Below are 16,685 nucleotides of genomic sequence, written 5' to 3' on the forward strand. Positions count from 1 at the left end.
TCATGTGACTGAACAGGAACTTACCAAACTTTAGGAAGAATCTGATTCCGATATAGAATTCATTGGATTTTTGTGTGTTCTTTTCCTTTTGTTAATATATTTGCATTCACCTAAAGATAGGTAAATCAGAATACTCAAAAATAATAGTATTCCTTTCAATTTGTCCTTTTCATATTTTTCTCTTTCAAATGTTACATTTAGACATTCCCTTTTCAACTATTATTTTGAAGTATTTTTATGTTTTGTATGTATGTTATGCGATATTTACTGATTATCGCTGGTGTCTGACAAAAGGAGGAGCAATCCTATTGGTGTTGTCCTCCTGGAATTTTTCGAAGTAAGTGGTTAGTAGTTATCATCTGATTATAAGCAGATTGCTTCACTTTACATTTCTTTCAATTTTATATAACTTTGCAGCTAATATTCAGAAATATACAATACGCATTAAATTGTTACAAAAATACATTTAACAAGCCACAGTTGGCACTTATTGACCAAGCAATTTCAGTTAAGATATATAGATTCATCTAAAGATTGAAATGATAATTATGAAACTTATTCACATTTTGAAACTACCAGAATGCTGAGTAAAAATTTTTTTAATATTCTGAGCTCGTAAGACTGTTTTCTATGATACATAATGAAATAAAGTTTCACAAAACTAATTTTTGTCAAAAAAAAAAAAAAAAAACACAACTTTATTTTAAAAAGTAAAAGATAATCAAACTTATAGCAATACTCACTCTCTTATTTTCATCTGAATGTAAAGTTCCGAACTTATTTCGCAGTTCCACTAAATAAAGAAATAAATTGCTATACTCAACAGTACTGCAAAAAAAGTAATATCATTTCATGCAGTAAATTGGTTATCTATTCAAATGTGAATTTAAATTTCAACAGTTCAATCCGGTGGACAGTCATTAAGAAAATAAGCAAAAAAATATAACTAATGTTGTTGTCAATGTGAAATGATGGCTTCTAAAAATTCTGATTACAGGGCTGCAAACTTTTTACTCATTTTGGGAAAATTTTTTCTAGTGGTAGCTAAGTTTGTTTTGATTATTGATTCTTTGTTTTGTAAATTTAATTTAAAGTTATTTTCCACTCCACTACATGAAAATAATCCAAAAGTTCATATGAAACAATACTTTGTTCCAGCTCTCTCGTGTTAAGGCTTTTAAATGTTGGCCGTCCAATTCCTCATGAGTGACACACGTTATTATGTTGTTGATTCATTCGAGACACTCGACACTTCTGTCACACAATCAGTCAGACTGGTAAGCTGTTAACTAGCAATTCTTGTGTTTCTTGAAAGGCTTGAGTGTAATATTAGTGCAATCCATAATAGCATGTCGGAAAAGCAAACAAAAAAACGGAAGGTTGTGGATGAGCACAGGCATTTCCAAGAAAAGTGGAAATTGGATTATTTTTTCACTTTCGTCAAAGATACAGCTGTATGCTTAATATGCTCAGAGACTGTGTCGACATTAAAAGAATATAACATAAAAAGGCATTACGATACAAAACATGAACAATATAAAAACTTAACAGGACAACTTCGGATAGATAAGTTTAATCAAATGGAGAAAAACTTGGGAAGCCAACAGGCTATTTTTAAAAATCAAGCTATTTTATCAAATACGGCAGTAAAGGCTAGTTTTGTTGTCAGTCAAATACTGGCAAACAAAATTAAACCCTTTGCGGATGGAGAGATGATAAAATAATGTCTGACTGCTGTTGCAGAAATAGCATTTCCAGATAAAATAAATATTATTTCATACATTAGTTTATCAAGATTCACCATTGCAAGGAGAATTGAAGACTTGTCCGAGAACATAGCAACAACGCTTCGTGAACGCATTGCCAAGTTTGAATACTGTTCTTTGGCACTTGATGAGAGTTGCGATATTAGCGATACAGCACAACTGGCTATATTTTTACGTGGTATTGACACCAAATTTAATATTACCGAAGAACTGTGTTCACTGATTCCAATGCAAGGGACTACAACCGGCAAAGACCTGTACGATGAACTAAAGTCTGTGTTGGAAAATTTTTCAATTTCATTAGGAAAGATTATTGGTATATCGACAGATGGAGCACGAGCAATGTCAAGCATGAAGGTAGGAGTATCGGGAAGGCTATTTCAAGACATAAAGAAGGTCACAGGAAGGGAAATATTTGTTAACCACTGCAGAATTCACCAGGAAAATTTGTGTGCGAAAAAATTGAGTTTGCCAAATGTCACAGTACCAATAATTAAACTAATCAATTTTATAAAGTCACGCCTGTTAAATCACCGTGAATTTAAAGAATTCCAAAAAGATTTAGAAACTGAATATGGCTACGTGGTTTTTAATACCGAAGTACGTTGGCTTAGTAGAGAGGCAATGCTAAAAAGAGTATACAACTAAAAAAGCGAAATACGTTCGTGGATATGCCTTTCCTCATTTTGGTAATAAAGAATGGATGTGCGATTTTGGGTTTCTTATCGACATGACTCAGCATGTCAATGATCTTAATGTGGAACTTCAAGGCAAAGGAAAGTTTATTCACAATTTGTATCATAAAATTCAAGGCTTTGAGCGCGAATTAAAATTGTGGAAACAGCATCTTTTGCAGAATAACGTGTTTCACTTTCCACATTTAGAAAAAGAAAACGTTACTACTTCTCAAAAATACGCACAATATATAGAAAATTTAATCAACGAATTTCAATTAGGATTCCAAATGTTCAAAGCTGAGAAGACAGCAGTTTCTATGAAAATGTTTTCCCCGCCATTTAACATCGATGTGGGTACAGTTCCCGAAGACTTTCAAATGGAAGTAATTGACATGCAGAATAATACTGATTTAAAAAATGTATTTTTCTCAGTAAACATCGAAAACTTTTATAAATAGTTTGTGAGCCCTGAGAAATTTCCGCTTTTGACGAAAAATGCAAAGCAAATGATGTCTCTGTTCGGAAGTACGTATGTTTGAGAACAATTATTTTCAACCATAAAATTAATAAAAAATGACCACCGATCAAGACTGAGTGATGCACGATTAGAAAGCTGCGTACGTTTAGCTATCTCATCAATTCCGGCTTATATTTATCAGCTTGTATCGAAAAAAAAGTGCCAAATTTCTCATTAAAAATTTCAAGTAAATTTGTTTTATTGTTCTTTTTTTGTTCGTTTTTATTTTTCATTAAAATTTGTATAAGAAATCTTTACTTTTTTATTCTAATGTTCATTATAAATAAAGTTTTGTAAATTATTAATAAGTGTTACTTTATGTGCGGCCTGTCAAAAAAATTTAAAAATTTTAATTGGCCCGTTGGTTAAAAAGGTTGCTCACCCCAGGTTTAAACCATTGTGGTATGGCAAGAGTTAAAAAAGTTCAATCCATTTAAGCAATATATGAGGAAATTAACATCTTCCCCTTTTATCTTTTTCAAAAAATCAAATGAATAAGAATTTAAAAAAAAGTTTTAATAACAAATTTTTGTTTGTAAAGAAAAAGATATTCTAGATCTGTACTTGTTAACTATTTGTACTGCCTTAGCAGTTTCTTTCAGATTGTTGTATTAGCTGAGTTCAATACTGGTGTCAATAATAGTTTTAAAATTTTATATGGCTCTTTGAAACCTACACATCTATTATATAATGCATATAAAAACCAAAGAAAAAGTTAAAAAAACATTAAATCAAAAACTGATTTAAAATTTGATACAAGTTACAACAGCTGAGCCAAATCAATCGACATAAGTAGTGCCAAAGTGGGCTACCTATATTAAGTGATAAGGCTGAAAATTTACAAATACAATTTGTAAATTTGAAGATACATACATTGAATCAAATAATGAACTCAAGGATCATAATCTAGAAAGATATGCAACAAATTCGGTACCTATGCTTTATTAATGGCATATATAAATTGAAATAGTTTATGTTTAAATTTGAAAGGCACATGCTTCAGCGCAGATGTTGCTAACATAAAAAACAATGAAAAGTATAAATACTGACGCAGTTCTATAATTTACAGTTTTGTAACTTATAGTTTACTGCTTGGGCCATACATTTTAAAATGGTGGTCACACTAAGTCTTTTTTGTGCTTTTATAGATAGGTTTTCTTAGATATTTTAGCTGTTATGACTTAAAATTCTTAAGTAATTAGAAATAATAGGTATTTATAAAAAAAACCTAGAACCCTGAAACTGTTTATTAAATAAAAACATCAGATTATATTGACGTTTCTTTTTCATACTTATGATTGCTCACCTGCTTGTAATTACAAATTTAAATTTTTTGTCTCAAAAGAAAATTTTTTATCAGTTTTACAATATATATATATATATATATATATACNATTTTATATATATATATATATATATAATGTTGCAGCGCCACCCGTAGTTAAGCAGACTCCCTCTACATTCTCTCACTGAACGGCTAGGGGGAGCGAGCTCATTAAGATGTTCCAGCTCTAATTATTTTGTATTGCCATTTAAGTGTTTTTGTCATAATAAAAGTCTTAAAACGCAACCCTAGACTACTTTGAAGCTTCATCGACACTCCCCGTCCGTAACATATATATATATATATATATACACACACTAGTGTTTTGCATAATATAGAAAATATAACTAAATTAAACATATGCTTATTGTTTCACCATTATAGTTAGCATCAGCAGGATACATGTTTGTTTGTGAATCCACAGAATGGCTAGGGTTTGCTTTTTCAAAATCAGAAAATAAACTTTTAAATGCTCCCGTAATTCTATAAAATGCACTAGTCTCCTGAAAATCAAAAATCCTTATTTATAAAAGCAAAACTATTAATTTCACTTAGTACTAGTTATATTTAATACAGTACAGAACCCGTTATCCGGAAATCAGAAAACCGGAACGAAATTCAGTAAATTTTCACGCCATTTTTTAAAAAAAATGTTTTTATCCTCATAAGATTTTAGGATTTTTCTTTCTTTTTTTAAAGATGTTTACCTTACCATCATTTTGGAAATAATCATTAGTGTATTACTGCATCGCTTTTTCTTCTTTTTAAGATTATTTCCGAATATTATTTTTTTTAGTTGGGTTTTTAACAATAAAAAAAAACGGCTTTTTGTAGTGATTCAGAAAACCGAAAAAATCATTTATCTGGAATAGCGATGGTGCCGATCATTCCGGATAATCGGTTCCCTACTGTAGCATATAACAATTGCAGTTTAAAAGTCTTTTATTTAAAAACCTTTCTTTCATACTAAATAATAAATAAATACTTAAAATTTACTTGCAAAATTTAAACAAATATTTTCGTCTCAAAATTTATTTAACTCAACCCTTTATAGGCAAAACCAACACTGCTCACAATTAACATCAAGAGATGGCCAAAGTAAATCGGTCATATTTTACGAATGTTTTCTGCTAAGCTCCAGTAATCTTAATAAATGCCACTGATTGTGGAAGGTTCATGGAGACTGGAGGCAGAGGATGAAGAAAACAAATGGGATGGAGAAATGTCAGATCTCACTCGTTGAGATGGGGAAATAAGCTGAGGGCTTTAAATGACACTAAAGAGAACAAGCAAAGAAAATATGTCTAAAACTTTTGAGCTAATAGACATCAGACACCATAAAAAGCAACCTTTTTTTAGTAAGTGACTTATTTAACCTTCTCTCACCCTGCGAGAGTTTGGCCTCCACAAGACTTCTATCTGCTTTCTAAAAAAGAAATATGGACACTAGTTGGTTTATAAGTTTCCAATTAACAAACTTTTTTCTGAATGATAAAATTTCTTAAAGATACAATAATTCCCTTAAAATGGATGAAATAAATATGAACAAATGTGAAATTAATATGAAATAAAAACATGAAGACATTTATATTTATAGCCTCTAAGAGAAAAGAATTTCCTGGAGTGTTTAGAGTTGGCAGCCTATTAAACAACCTTCTAACCTTCTGAAAGTTAAGACATTGGGAAATATATAGAATGTTAAGATTATTTTTAAAGTTTGAAAAATAATTACTACATATAAAAAAATTTAGGTAATTTCGCGGAGATACATCGCAGCATTTATGATTTAAAACATTAAATTTTGGTATGTGTGGCATATCTCATAAAGCGGTTTGACCTGAGTATTTTTTTTTTACTACATAAACTTCAAAATTCTATTTTGTTGAATTGATTCATCAAAATTTCATTATTACTGTTTCCTTTTTTTTTTTATCTTATGCAGCGATCAATTTTTATAATTTACTATCAATAATTATTTAAAGAATTAACAAAGTGGGCAAAAAACAGTTTGTAAGAATGGAACAATAGTGCAACAAACACTCTCCCTTTCAACCAAAGAGTTCATCGATGAATTCTCCCGCAACCACTCTGCAAATAGCCTCTTACAAGACAAGGATTGACGGATGCACGATTCCCCTTTCTTTTTCTGCAGGTGTGAAGAAAGAAAAAAATGAAAGTCATTCTCTAAAATAAATGAGTTGGATGATATGCTTAAATGATCTATCTGGAAAGTCAAGTTTTTTCCCATTTTCAGTTGAAGGTCAACTTTATTATTTTTACTCTTGGAAATATACGATTACGAAATGTAGAGATGCTTGAGTAAATTGATGCAATGTGATGAGCAAGTGGATAAAAGTAACCACCATATTTATTTTATATTTAATGTTTATTTTAATCATTTCTAGCAGTTTAATCATTTGATTTATTTATAACTAGAATATCATAAATTAATTATTAAAAAAAATATTGCATTCATGATCATTTTAAGCTTTAATTTTGCACAAAAAGACATTTGTTAAATTTTTATGTCATTTTTTAAAAAAATTTTTAAAGGCTTTTAGCTGTTTATCCTTTGGTAATTTTCTAAATTTAAAATTAGAAAAAAGAAATGGTATGCATTTGTGTAATACAATTTTAATAAAAATAAGACTTATTTAATTTAATCATTATTAATATTTTTTTCAATTATTGTAAGTTCAGCAGTTTAATTATTAGATTTATTAATATTTAAGTTAATTATTTCAAATCAAATTACAGCAAAGCGACATGATGCGATTGCCCTATATGGTGAACTTTGTGCGAAGTAAGATTCTTTTTATCAATTTATTGTATTTTGATAACTTAGTTTAATTATATTTAGGTTCTTAATCAGTTTGCATAAAATTTGAGTATTTTAAATTAGTATTTAAAGTATTTAACATGTGTTTGGGATTCTGTTGTATTTAAATTGCATACTATTGTACACTGTATAATTTTGTGTACAGTTGGAAAGTTATGATAAAACTGTCTAAATGCATAATTTCTGATTTTAAGTAAGATTGTATATTAACTTATTGTATATTTAATAATTATTTTAAATGTTTAATCATTTATTTTATATACAGCTTATTATTTGTAAGATATGCGGTGTAACTCCGTGAATGATTACTCAGTAAAATTTTGTGAGTATATCCAATAGTATGGCCCTTCTGAAGGAAAACTTTTATTTTTTAGTTAGATTTTGCAGGTGTGGTGCATATCCCAGGGCAGTGTATCTCTGCGAAATTACGATACTTATATTTACTTCCTGATTTTGAAAAAAATCTTACTTTTAATAATTTACTTATTAAGCTTTTATATGAATACAAGAAATTTTTTTCTGGGAACTTCTAGGTAATAATCAAAAACATTAAAATATTGGTTTAAAAAATAATTCCTACCAAATAAAGATGTTGTCAGTTACTATCTTTAAACCTATTAATCATATATTTATTCAATGCACTTTAAAATAATATTATGGGTGGTCAGACTGCACTGGGTTGAGACGCTCTTTTAAAGCGTTTTCAAAATCTTTATAAATCTGAAACATTTAAAAAAATAACTGTATTGATTTTTTAAGACGATCCAAAAATTATTTTAATTAGGATGAAAAAATATCACTGCGTTTTATTTTATAGCTTAGTTCATTATGTTGAACTTTAATTGAAACTGCACACTTTTAAACATATTTTACTCCATGTGAACTTCCTCCATGTTTCTCAATTTCAAAATGATACATTGTCTCATGAAATATAAAAAATAAGTGTGTGAAATTTAGAATATAGATGCATGAAATAACGGTTTGTTTTAATTCTTCCTAACATCATAGCATATATTTGTTGAGTTAGGCATTTGAAACCCTACTTTATTAATACTCAAATGCTATATACACTATATATGTATTCAAATGCCTATGATTTTCTTGTTTAAAGAAAATAAAAGCTTCTTACTTCTGAATTTTTATTCTTTGGCCTTGCTCCAGAATCTTAAATAAATTATGGAAATAATAAGTTATTCAGAAATTTTTTTTTAAAATCAAAATAACCATTGAAAATAGCATATATGCAAGAGAAAATAAGATTTCTTCATATCAAACTTTTTAAACGAATCCCACAATTACAGAATTATTTTTAAAAACAAAGTAGCTTTCCTGTTGAAATAATGGTGTTTAGTGAGTACAAAGCGACTGAATATTGCATAATTTTGAAATTCGAAAATAATTAGTTTTTAAATAGTTTCTTCAAAAATATAGGTTAAACTAGCAAAAAAGTAATTAAAAATTTTTTGATTTTAAATGTTTTTGTTATTGTAAAATGAGAATTAAATAAAATCATAACTTAACTGTCATTTTTAAAAATTGATAAGATATGCAGTAATAACAATGTAATTTAAAAATACAATATTTAAATAAATTTTTTTATTTGAACATTATTTGTAGTACCTATTTGAGTTAGCAATAAAAGTGGGATCTTAAAATCAACACAGTTTTTATAGATAGACTAGACTTTAAATGGCATTCAAGACAGTAACATAATAAAAGTCTGATCAAAGTAGTTAATCTACTGTCACCTTTTTCAGACATTTTTGGAACCACTTCAAAACAACCATACGACACACCAAAAATTGATAGTTAGCAAGCTTTTAATAATAATGCAGTTAAATGCAACAAAAATTTTAAAAATAACAACATACTTAATAGAATTAAAACTTTTGGTATTTAGCCTGTTGATCTGATCTTGCACTGTAAACAAATTTATGACAATTGAAAAAAAAAAGGAAGGGTGTTGATGGTGAAANAGTTTTATTTATATACACAGAGATGCCAACTTGCTCCAGACAGCGAATAAATATTTTCAAGTGGTAATTTATTAATTGTTAGTCTTGGTTTAATAAATTCAATTTAGAAGATTTTTATCCACCATTATTTCTAAACAAATCGTAGGCTTATATAATTCACCACTTTTTTCAGATATGTCATGCTAAACCTTTTAAAAAACTAGCAATATCTGTCTTATATTTGCAAATTTAGTTTGTAGTTATTTACCGTTTGGCCAAACCGGCAAGCCATGTAAAATTAGAGTGGCATTCCACGTGTTAACAAAATTTTAAAAATTGCATAGCTTATTAACAAAGCGATCTTTGCTTTCTTGAAAAAATATAGATCTCTTTACTTTTTTAGAAAAAAAATTAATAAGAGGCAGATACGGAGATTGGTAAAGGGAGATTCCTGTAATCTAATAAAAAAAATTGCTTATTTTATATGTTACAAAAAATGAGCTACAAAAATCTATTCAAAAGGATTTGACATAAAACGTAAATTTGTTAGAGTTCCAATTCAGCAGTTTGAATTAAATGATTATCTCATGACTCAAACAGACTTATAATTGCTTTACAAATGAATTAAGTTACTCTAGAAACGGTCAGAACATGTTGCCCTATGCAATCGGAAGAACTTGTTTTGTCAAATCAATAGATGCTGGCACTGTTGAGAAATGCATTGCAGTCTCTCGTGTGTAATTGCTGTTTACAGATATAAAGATTTTTAAAGTATTTCTATTTCCCCAAAATTGTAAAATCTAAAAAAAAAAAAAAATTAAAAGCAAGTTTCATGATTCCATGATTTTTGTCAAGGATTATGAAACAAAATACAGATAGCATATAATGAATTCAAACAAGAAATAACATAATAAATAATAAATTGTACGATGTCATAAAATTAAATTTAAAAAAAAATTGAAGTCCAATTTATCCTATTTACATAATAAGTTTACTAATAATGTATACATTCTGTTAATATCAAATAGCGTTCAAGCACTCTTAATCTCAAAGTAGTGTATGTTGCTTCACGTATAAAATTTTTTAATAACTATTATCCCAGTAACTTACTAAAATATTTGATTTAATCGTAAATTTTTTGCTTTGATTGAATTTTCTTACTGTATAAAACTAGCGCTTATGAATGTTAAGTTTAACTTAAGTTTATATTTCCATAGCATTTCTAAACGTTTTTTGTAATTTTTTTTAACCTTTTAACCATCTAAAAATTGAGTTTACATTTTATTCCTGATCTTTTAAGCCCCCTAAGTGCTATTCCTATACGAATTATCAATTACGCACCTACCAGAAATGCACTTCTACAACAGCTTTCTATTAAATAATGCTGAAAATGTCTAGTTAGGAACCCAAGAAAGCAGTCAGCTCCAGTACACACTCACTGAAAGGGCAGAAACACAATAATTTCATACGACGTCACTTTCGATAATCTATACCTAAATCTTCTTAAAAACAATGATATTTACACTGAAACAATAATAACGAAAGTAAAGCAATGATTTTTCGTTTAACTAAACTGAATCTATGTAAAAACAATGGTATTTACAAGGAGAAAAAAAATTCTGGTACTATCACCACACTGTTTGGCAATGACATCATTTCAGTTGGAAAAAAAAATCTGGTTCATAAAACCATTATATATATATAAAAGTTCAAAATGAAGATAAAACAAAGGAAAATTACAGATATTTGAAAAAAAAGGGGGGGGGGGAAAGAAAAATAATAATAATAAAAATAAGAAACAACTTGAACAAAAGAAAAAAGGATAAATTTTTTTTAAAAAATCCAGAAAATAAAAGATATAATCAGCCCACACGATTATATCCGCAAAAAAGAGTGCTTTCTGATATTGTCTCAATATAGCCAAAGCAAAATATATTAATACAATAGTGTGAGGAGCACTAAAAATTTTTTTTTACTAAAATTACAACAAATAAAATAGAACACAAAAAGTAAAAATGTAACACGTAAAAACAGAAAATAAAATAAGATAAAAAGAAAAAACAGAATAAAACATAACCTATAAAGCGAGTAGCAAATTCAAATGCACAGGAAATTTTTCAAGAATGATTTAAAAAAGATTTTTATAACAAGATTGCCAGATTGCAAAATATGAAAACAAAGCGCAAATTGAGCGTAACTAGAGTTTTGTTTTAAAGTGCCATTCGTACTGCTTTGCTGAAGTGCGTTTGATTTGTTAGTTACCAAGGATGGTCCCGAATGCAAAACTTGCCCTAGTACTGACAAAAAACATACATTTCTTTATAACGTTAGCTCTAAATCTTTTTGTAAAATATAAAAATGTTTTTTATATGTTAACCTGCGGTTCCTGTAACATGAAATATGTTGGACAAACCAGTAGCACTTTAAAACAAAACTCCTCTAGTTACACTCAATTTGCGCTTTTGTTTTCATATTTTGCAATCTGGCAATCTTGTTACGAAAATCTTTTTTAAATCATTCTTGTAAAATTTCCCGTTCAAGTAAGTACAGTTGAATTCGCTACTCGCTTTATGGGTTATGTTTTATTCTGTTCTTTCTTTTTATCTTATTTTATTTTCTGTTTTTAAGTGATATATTTTTACTTATTGTGTTCTATTTCATTTGTTGTAATTTTTGTGAAAAAAATTTTTGAGTGCTCCTCACACTATTGTATTAATATATTTTGCTTTGGCTACATTGATACAATATCAAAAAGCACTTTTTTTGCGGATATAATCGCGTGGGCTGATGAAAATATTATAACTTTTATTTTCCGAATTTTTAAAAAAAATTTTTATCCTTTTTTTCTTTCTTTCCAGTTGTTTGTTATTATTTTTACTATTATTTTTCTCCCCCCCCTTTTTTTTCTTCCATATGTCTGTAATTTTACTTTGTTTTATCTTCATTTTGAACTTATCTAATGAGTTCCATTTATTTGCAGCTTATGCGCAATAAATGAAACTTATTGTTTTTCTTAATTTTATTTGTGTTTTTTTGTATTTATGGTGAAAAAAGAGATGCTTATGTCAAATGAAAACAAAATAAATTACAAATTAAATTTTAAAATAAATTTCAAATCTTAAACAATAAAAATCATTAACTTGAAAAATTTTTAAACCAAAACCAGCATTGTCAAAAATTAGGTCTTACCCAAAATTTTACAGTTTTAAATACTTCACGTTGACACAGGATAATAAATCATTAATATAATATAGTCCATGATGAAAACTGCTTAAATCCAGTGAATATGAATTACAATGATTTTTAAATTACATTGCGATTTTTTAATTCGCGGAAACACGAATCGCTACGTTTGATATTTAAATCATGCAATATAATATAATATTGTGATTAAATATATCGAAGTGTGACTTTCATATCATATGAAATCTGAGATCATATTACGTTATTCTTTGAATTGCATGAATGCGGATTGCTGCATGTGATATTTGAATTACGTGAATAGGAATCATGATGTGTGAGTTAAATCACCTAAACATGGATCGCACTATGCGATTTTTAAATAACACTAATATGGATTACAACGTGTAATTTTTTTAAAAAAAAATCTTAAAAATGCAGTTTGTTATTAGTAATTTTTAAATTGCACAAATGGATCTCGGTGAAGGAATTTTTAAATTGTAGGAATACGGATCACACCATGTACTTTTAAATTCATGCAAATTCAAACAGTGATGTGTAATTTTTGAATCGCACGAATATAGGTTACAATGTATGATTTTTCAAACTGCATGAATGCCGATTTCAATGCATGATTATTTTTAAATCGGACTAACATTAATCACAAATGCGGATCCAGATGTGTGGTTTTTAAATCGCACAAATAAGGATCGCGCTTTAGATCACATTAATACAAATTGTGATGTGCAATTTTTAAATTACACAAATACGAATCATGGTATGATTTTTAAAAATCACACAAATGCAGATTGTGATAAGGGATTTTAAATCTAAGAATATAGATCACACGGTGTATTTTTTAAATCATGTGAAAACAAATCTAGATGTGTGATTACAAATTCGCACAAATACAGATCACGATGTTTGATTCTAAAATCACGCAAATACGGATCACGATGTGTGAATTTTTAAATGTAATGGATATGGATTTATAACAAATAATTTTTAAATCACATGAATAGTAAAGGCGCTGAGTATTTTTAAAATCAAGTGAATACAATTTGCGATTTGAGAATTTGAATTAGCACAAATACAGATCACGATGTGTGCTTTTTTTAAAATCAAACAAATGCAGATCGTGATGAAGGATTTTTCAATTGCACAAATGAGAATCACTATGTGTGATTTTAAAATCACAGAAATATGGATAGCACTATGTATTTTTTTAAATCATGCGATTACAAATTCTGATGTGTGAATTTAAATTTGCTCAAATATGGATCAGGATGTGTAATTTTTAAAATTACACAAATTCAGATTATAATGAGGGACTTTTAAATCACGCGAATGCAGATCATGATATGCTATTTTTAAATCATATCAATACAAATCGCAATGTGGAATTTTCAAACCCTTTTAAAAGGATTAAGGGCTCCAATACTCCGAACCTATGACGAACTGGAAATTTCCATGATTTTTAGCATAAATTACTGAAACACATGATTTTTCACAATTTTCAATCAAGGTTGAAATCATTGAATTTCCACGATTTTCAATGACTTTCCAGGTGTGTGGATATCCGGCATATTTTAAGCATGAAAAACATGCTGTTTATTACGAAAATACAACACAATTACAATGAAAATTAAAATACATTAATGCAAAACAGAACAACATAGCAATTATATTAGTAAAATTAAGGTAGATAAATTAGATAACATACCTTTGTTTCAGAATCGCTTGGAGAGAAACCTGCAACAACATAAAACACCATATAAATTAAGTCCATCATTTTCGAGAAAAGCAATTTTTAAATGCTAAACTAGTAAACAATCAGCAAATTTTAACAAATTGCTGGAAATATTTATAACAAATTCAATATAATACTAGAAATATGAAAAGCTTTTTTTTTTTTTCGAAAATTTATTACATAGAATCATTTTTACTTATATCAGAACAACAATTGTTACTGTTTTGGTGCAGTTTAGAGTTTATATTAACATATATTTATTCTCATTTTACAGAAAAAATCAGTTTTGTGTGCTTAGATAATATAATTTTATGCCAAATATTATAATTTTATTATCTCAAAAGATGTATCTTTAATAAATGAATAAAAAAAAATTAAGAAACAAAAAATAAATATTAAGTAATTATAATAAATGAAAGAAACAATAAGAATGGTTGTGGGGAAATAACTAAGAAAAATAACAGTAAAAGCACAAAATTAAATTACATAAAAAAGGCTTATATTAATTAATAAGTCAAGACTTCTGCCCCATTTTATGGCTCTTCCTCTGAGCTCTCGATAGAAAAACTCTAAATCATTATAGAAATTGCTTAACTAGACTATTAGAGAAATTTATCTATAGTATTTTTGCTATATAAATATATAATAGAATTACAATTAAGAAAATACCTACAACTTCAGAAGAATAAAGTAATAGGTATAATAAGCTGATAAGTATTAGTCCATTCAAAATTTACAATTAAAAGGGTCTTATTTTCAAAAAATTGTACAGAGAAATCACTCATTGCGGAAGCTTCTACAAAATAATCCTCTCATTACAGATTTTTTTTTAAAATTTCCCATGAATATTATACGAATAAACCATTATATACATTCACTGTATGGCGGACACTCCTCTAACTGGACAGTTATTTGTACCCCAGAATGTTATTTCAATTTCTTCAAACTGGACCCAATAAAAATATTTCTATTTTAAATTTTAAATTTTTTAAAATTATTTTTTAATTTTCTTACACTGCACAGGGTACATCATGTCCTAGTCTTGAAAGATTTCGAAATTACAGCTCGGACATGTCCCAGTAACTAAAAAATATTTAGGCACAGAAAACCTTAAGTTGCGCCGCAAAATACATAATGAGTGCATGAATTTCTTATATCAATTGTTCCCTGGTGATCAAACAAGTGACAATGGGCAATTATGTTCAGCAATTGACTCCATACATCAATTTATTCATTATTCTCTTCCAACATGCACCCCTTTAAATTTTTTTAAACATAATTTTTTCGTTTTTTTCCTTCCCTGTTCTCAATATGGAGTAAAGTAAGAATTTACTCTGATGACAAACTGAGAAAACTTGCTTCTTTTTGTGACACTTCTTAATCTGAATATGCTGAGCTTAAATCAGGGGAAAGCAGCAAAGAGAAGAGCAATGATGAAGTTGTCCCACCGTATCACAAGGATTTGTTTGAAGATAATGAGCTTCAGAATTCGCCATTATCATTTTTATAGTGCCATAAGTAACTTAACACCATGAATGCCACTAGTTAACTACATCAAGGAAGAAACAAATTTCTCTATTGATGATGAAGTGACAGAATTAGATTTTTCTTTAAGATGTTTCCCAAAAGCTTATTCTTTTATATAGCCTATTGTTCAAATGGAAGGATAAAAATGATAAATGAAGAAATCAAGGAAGCAAGTTTATCATTAGGTAGACAAAGGCCGAAATACATAAAAAGACTAACCCATTCGAAATCATGAAAGTTGTTGGAGAAATGTTGAGCATGAGCTCATTGGTAAGTCAGTAGTTTGCAGGGAAGCGAAGCCATTCAATAAGTGATAAGTATGGATTTCATCCTCTTTTTTACTTCAAAATTATACCTCAATTCTCAGAAAAGTTTCTGGATGCTTCTAATTTATATAATATTGAGGAAGTAATTTTCCTGTTTGAAGTACTTTTCTGAAGAGTTTCACTGACAGTACAAGGCAGTCGATGTAGTTGAGTAGATGAGTCAATGATAAAATTCAAGGTAATGAGCAATCTGAAGCAGTACCAACCTTTGGAATCACAGGGGTGATTGTGAGCCCAAGTCAAAATTCCGGAAAAATCCGGAAAAAAAAAATTTTGAGGTAAAAAAAAAATATATATACTAGGAGGCTTCGCCCCCTGCTCGCTGGCGCTCACCAACTCCCGGAACTGCTTTCACAGTTCATTTCGGATTGCTTCGCAATTTAATGCTCGCTTTGCTCGCTCATTGGATACGTTCTTAACGTCTAGTTTTTGTATACTTTTTTGAATACTGAAGTTCCGAAAACTTTTCACTGTAGAAAATTCTAAACCTGTACATTTCAATATTGATTTGAAATTGCAAACAGTTCACATATCTTTCTTAATCACACTATTCTAAATTTTAGTTGTTGAGAAAAGTAACTGCTGTAAGCTTTGTTTTAAAGTCTTTCCCTCCAGAGGGCTAAAGCCATGTGCCGTAAAACAATATGAAATAGTAGTCTGCCACTGAACGCCGGATGTAAAGCATCTGCTTCGATGAAGATAATTTTGTATTTTTAATTCTCTGAAGGACGCCACCATAATAATATAGAATTTGTAAAATAAATGTATATATTTTTGATTGTTGATGAAGCCCATCATTTTGTGTTTTCTTTGTTCTTACCAAG

At 28.6% G+C, this 16,685-nt stretch overlaps 1 protein-coding gene across 1 annotated transcript in view; it reads right to left on the reverse strand.

Moving 5' to 3' along the window:
• The window catches only part of LOC107451978 (uncharacterized), a gene marked incomplete in the record, with an annotated part of 60,877 nt that overhangs the window by 9,051 nt on the left and 35,141 nt on the right, over positions 1-16,685 (reverse strand). The window contains 3 exon segments of the mRNA XM_071181605.1: positions 744-793; positions 4,661-4,787; positions 8,253-8,274. Of these exon segments, the coding sequence (XP_071037706.1) occupies positions 744-793; positions 4,661-4,787; positions 8,253-8,274 (199 nt within the window).

Source organism: Parasteatoda tepidariorum, chromosome 6 (genome assembly GCF_043381705.1).
Source record: "Parasteatoda tepidariorum isolate YZ-2023 chromosome 6, CAS_Ptep_4.0, whole genome shotgun sequence".
Taxonomy (NCBI): Eukaryota; Metazoa; Arthropoda; class Arachnida; order Araneae; family Theridiidae; genus Parasteatoda; species Parasteatoda tepidariorum.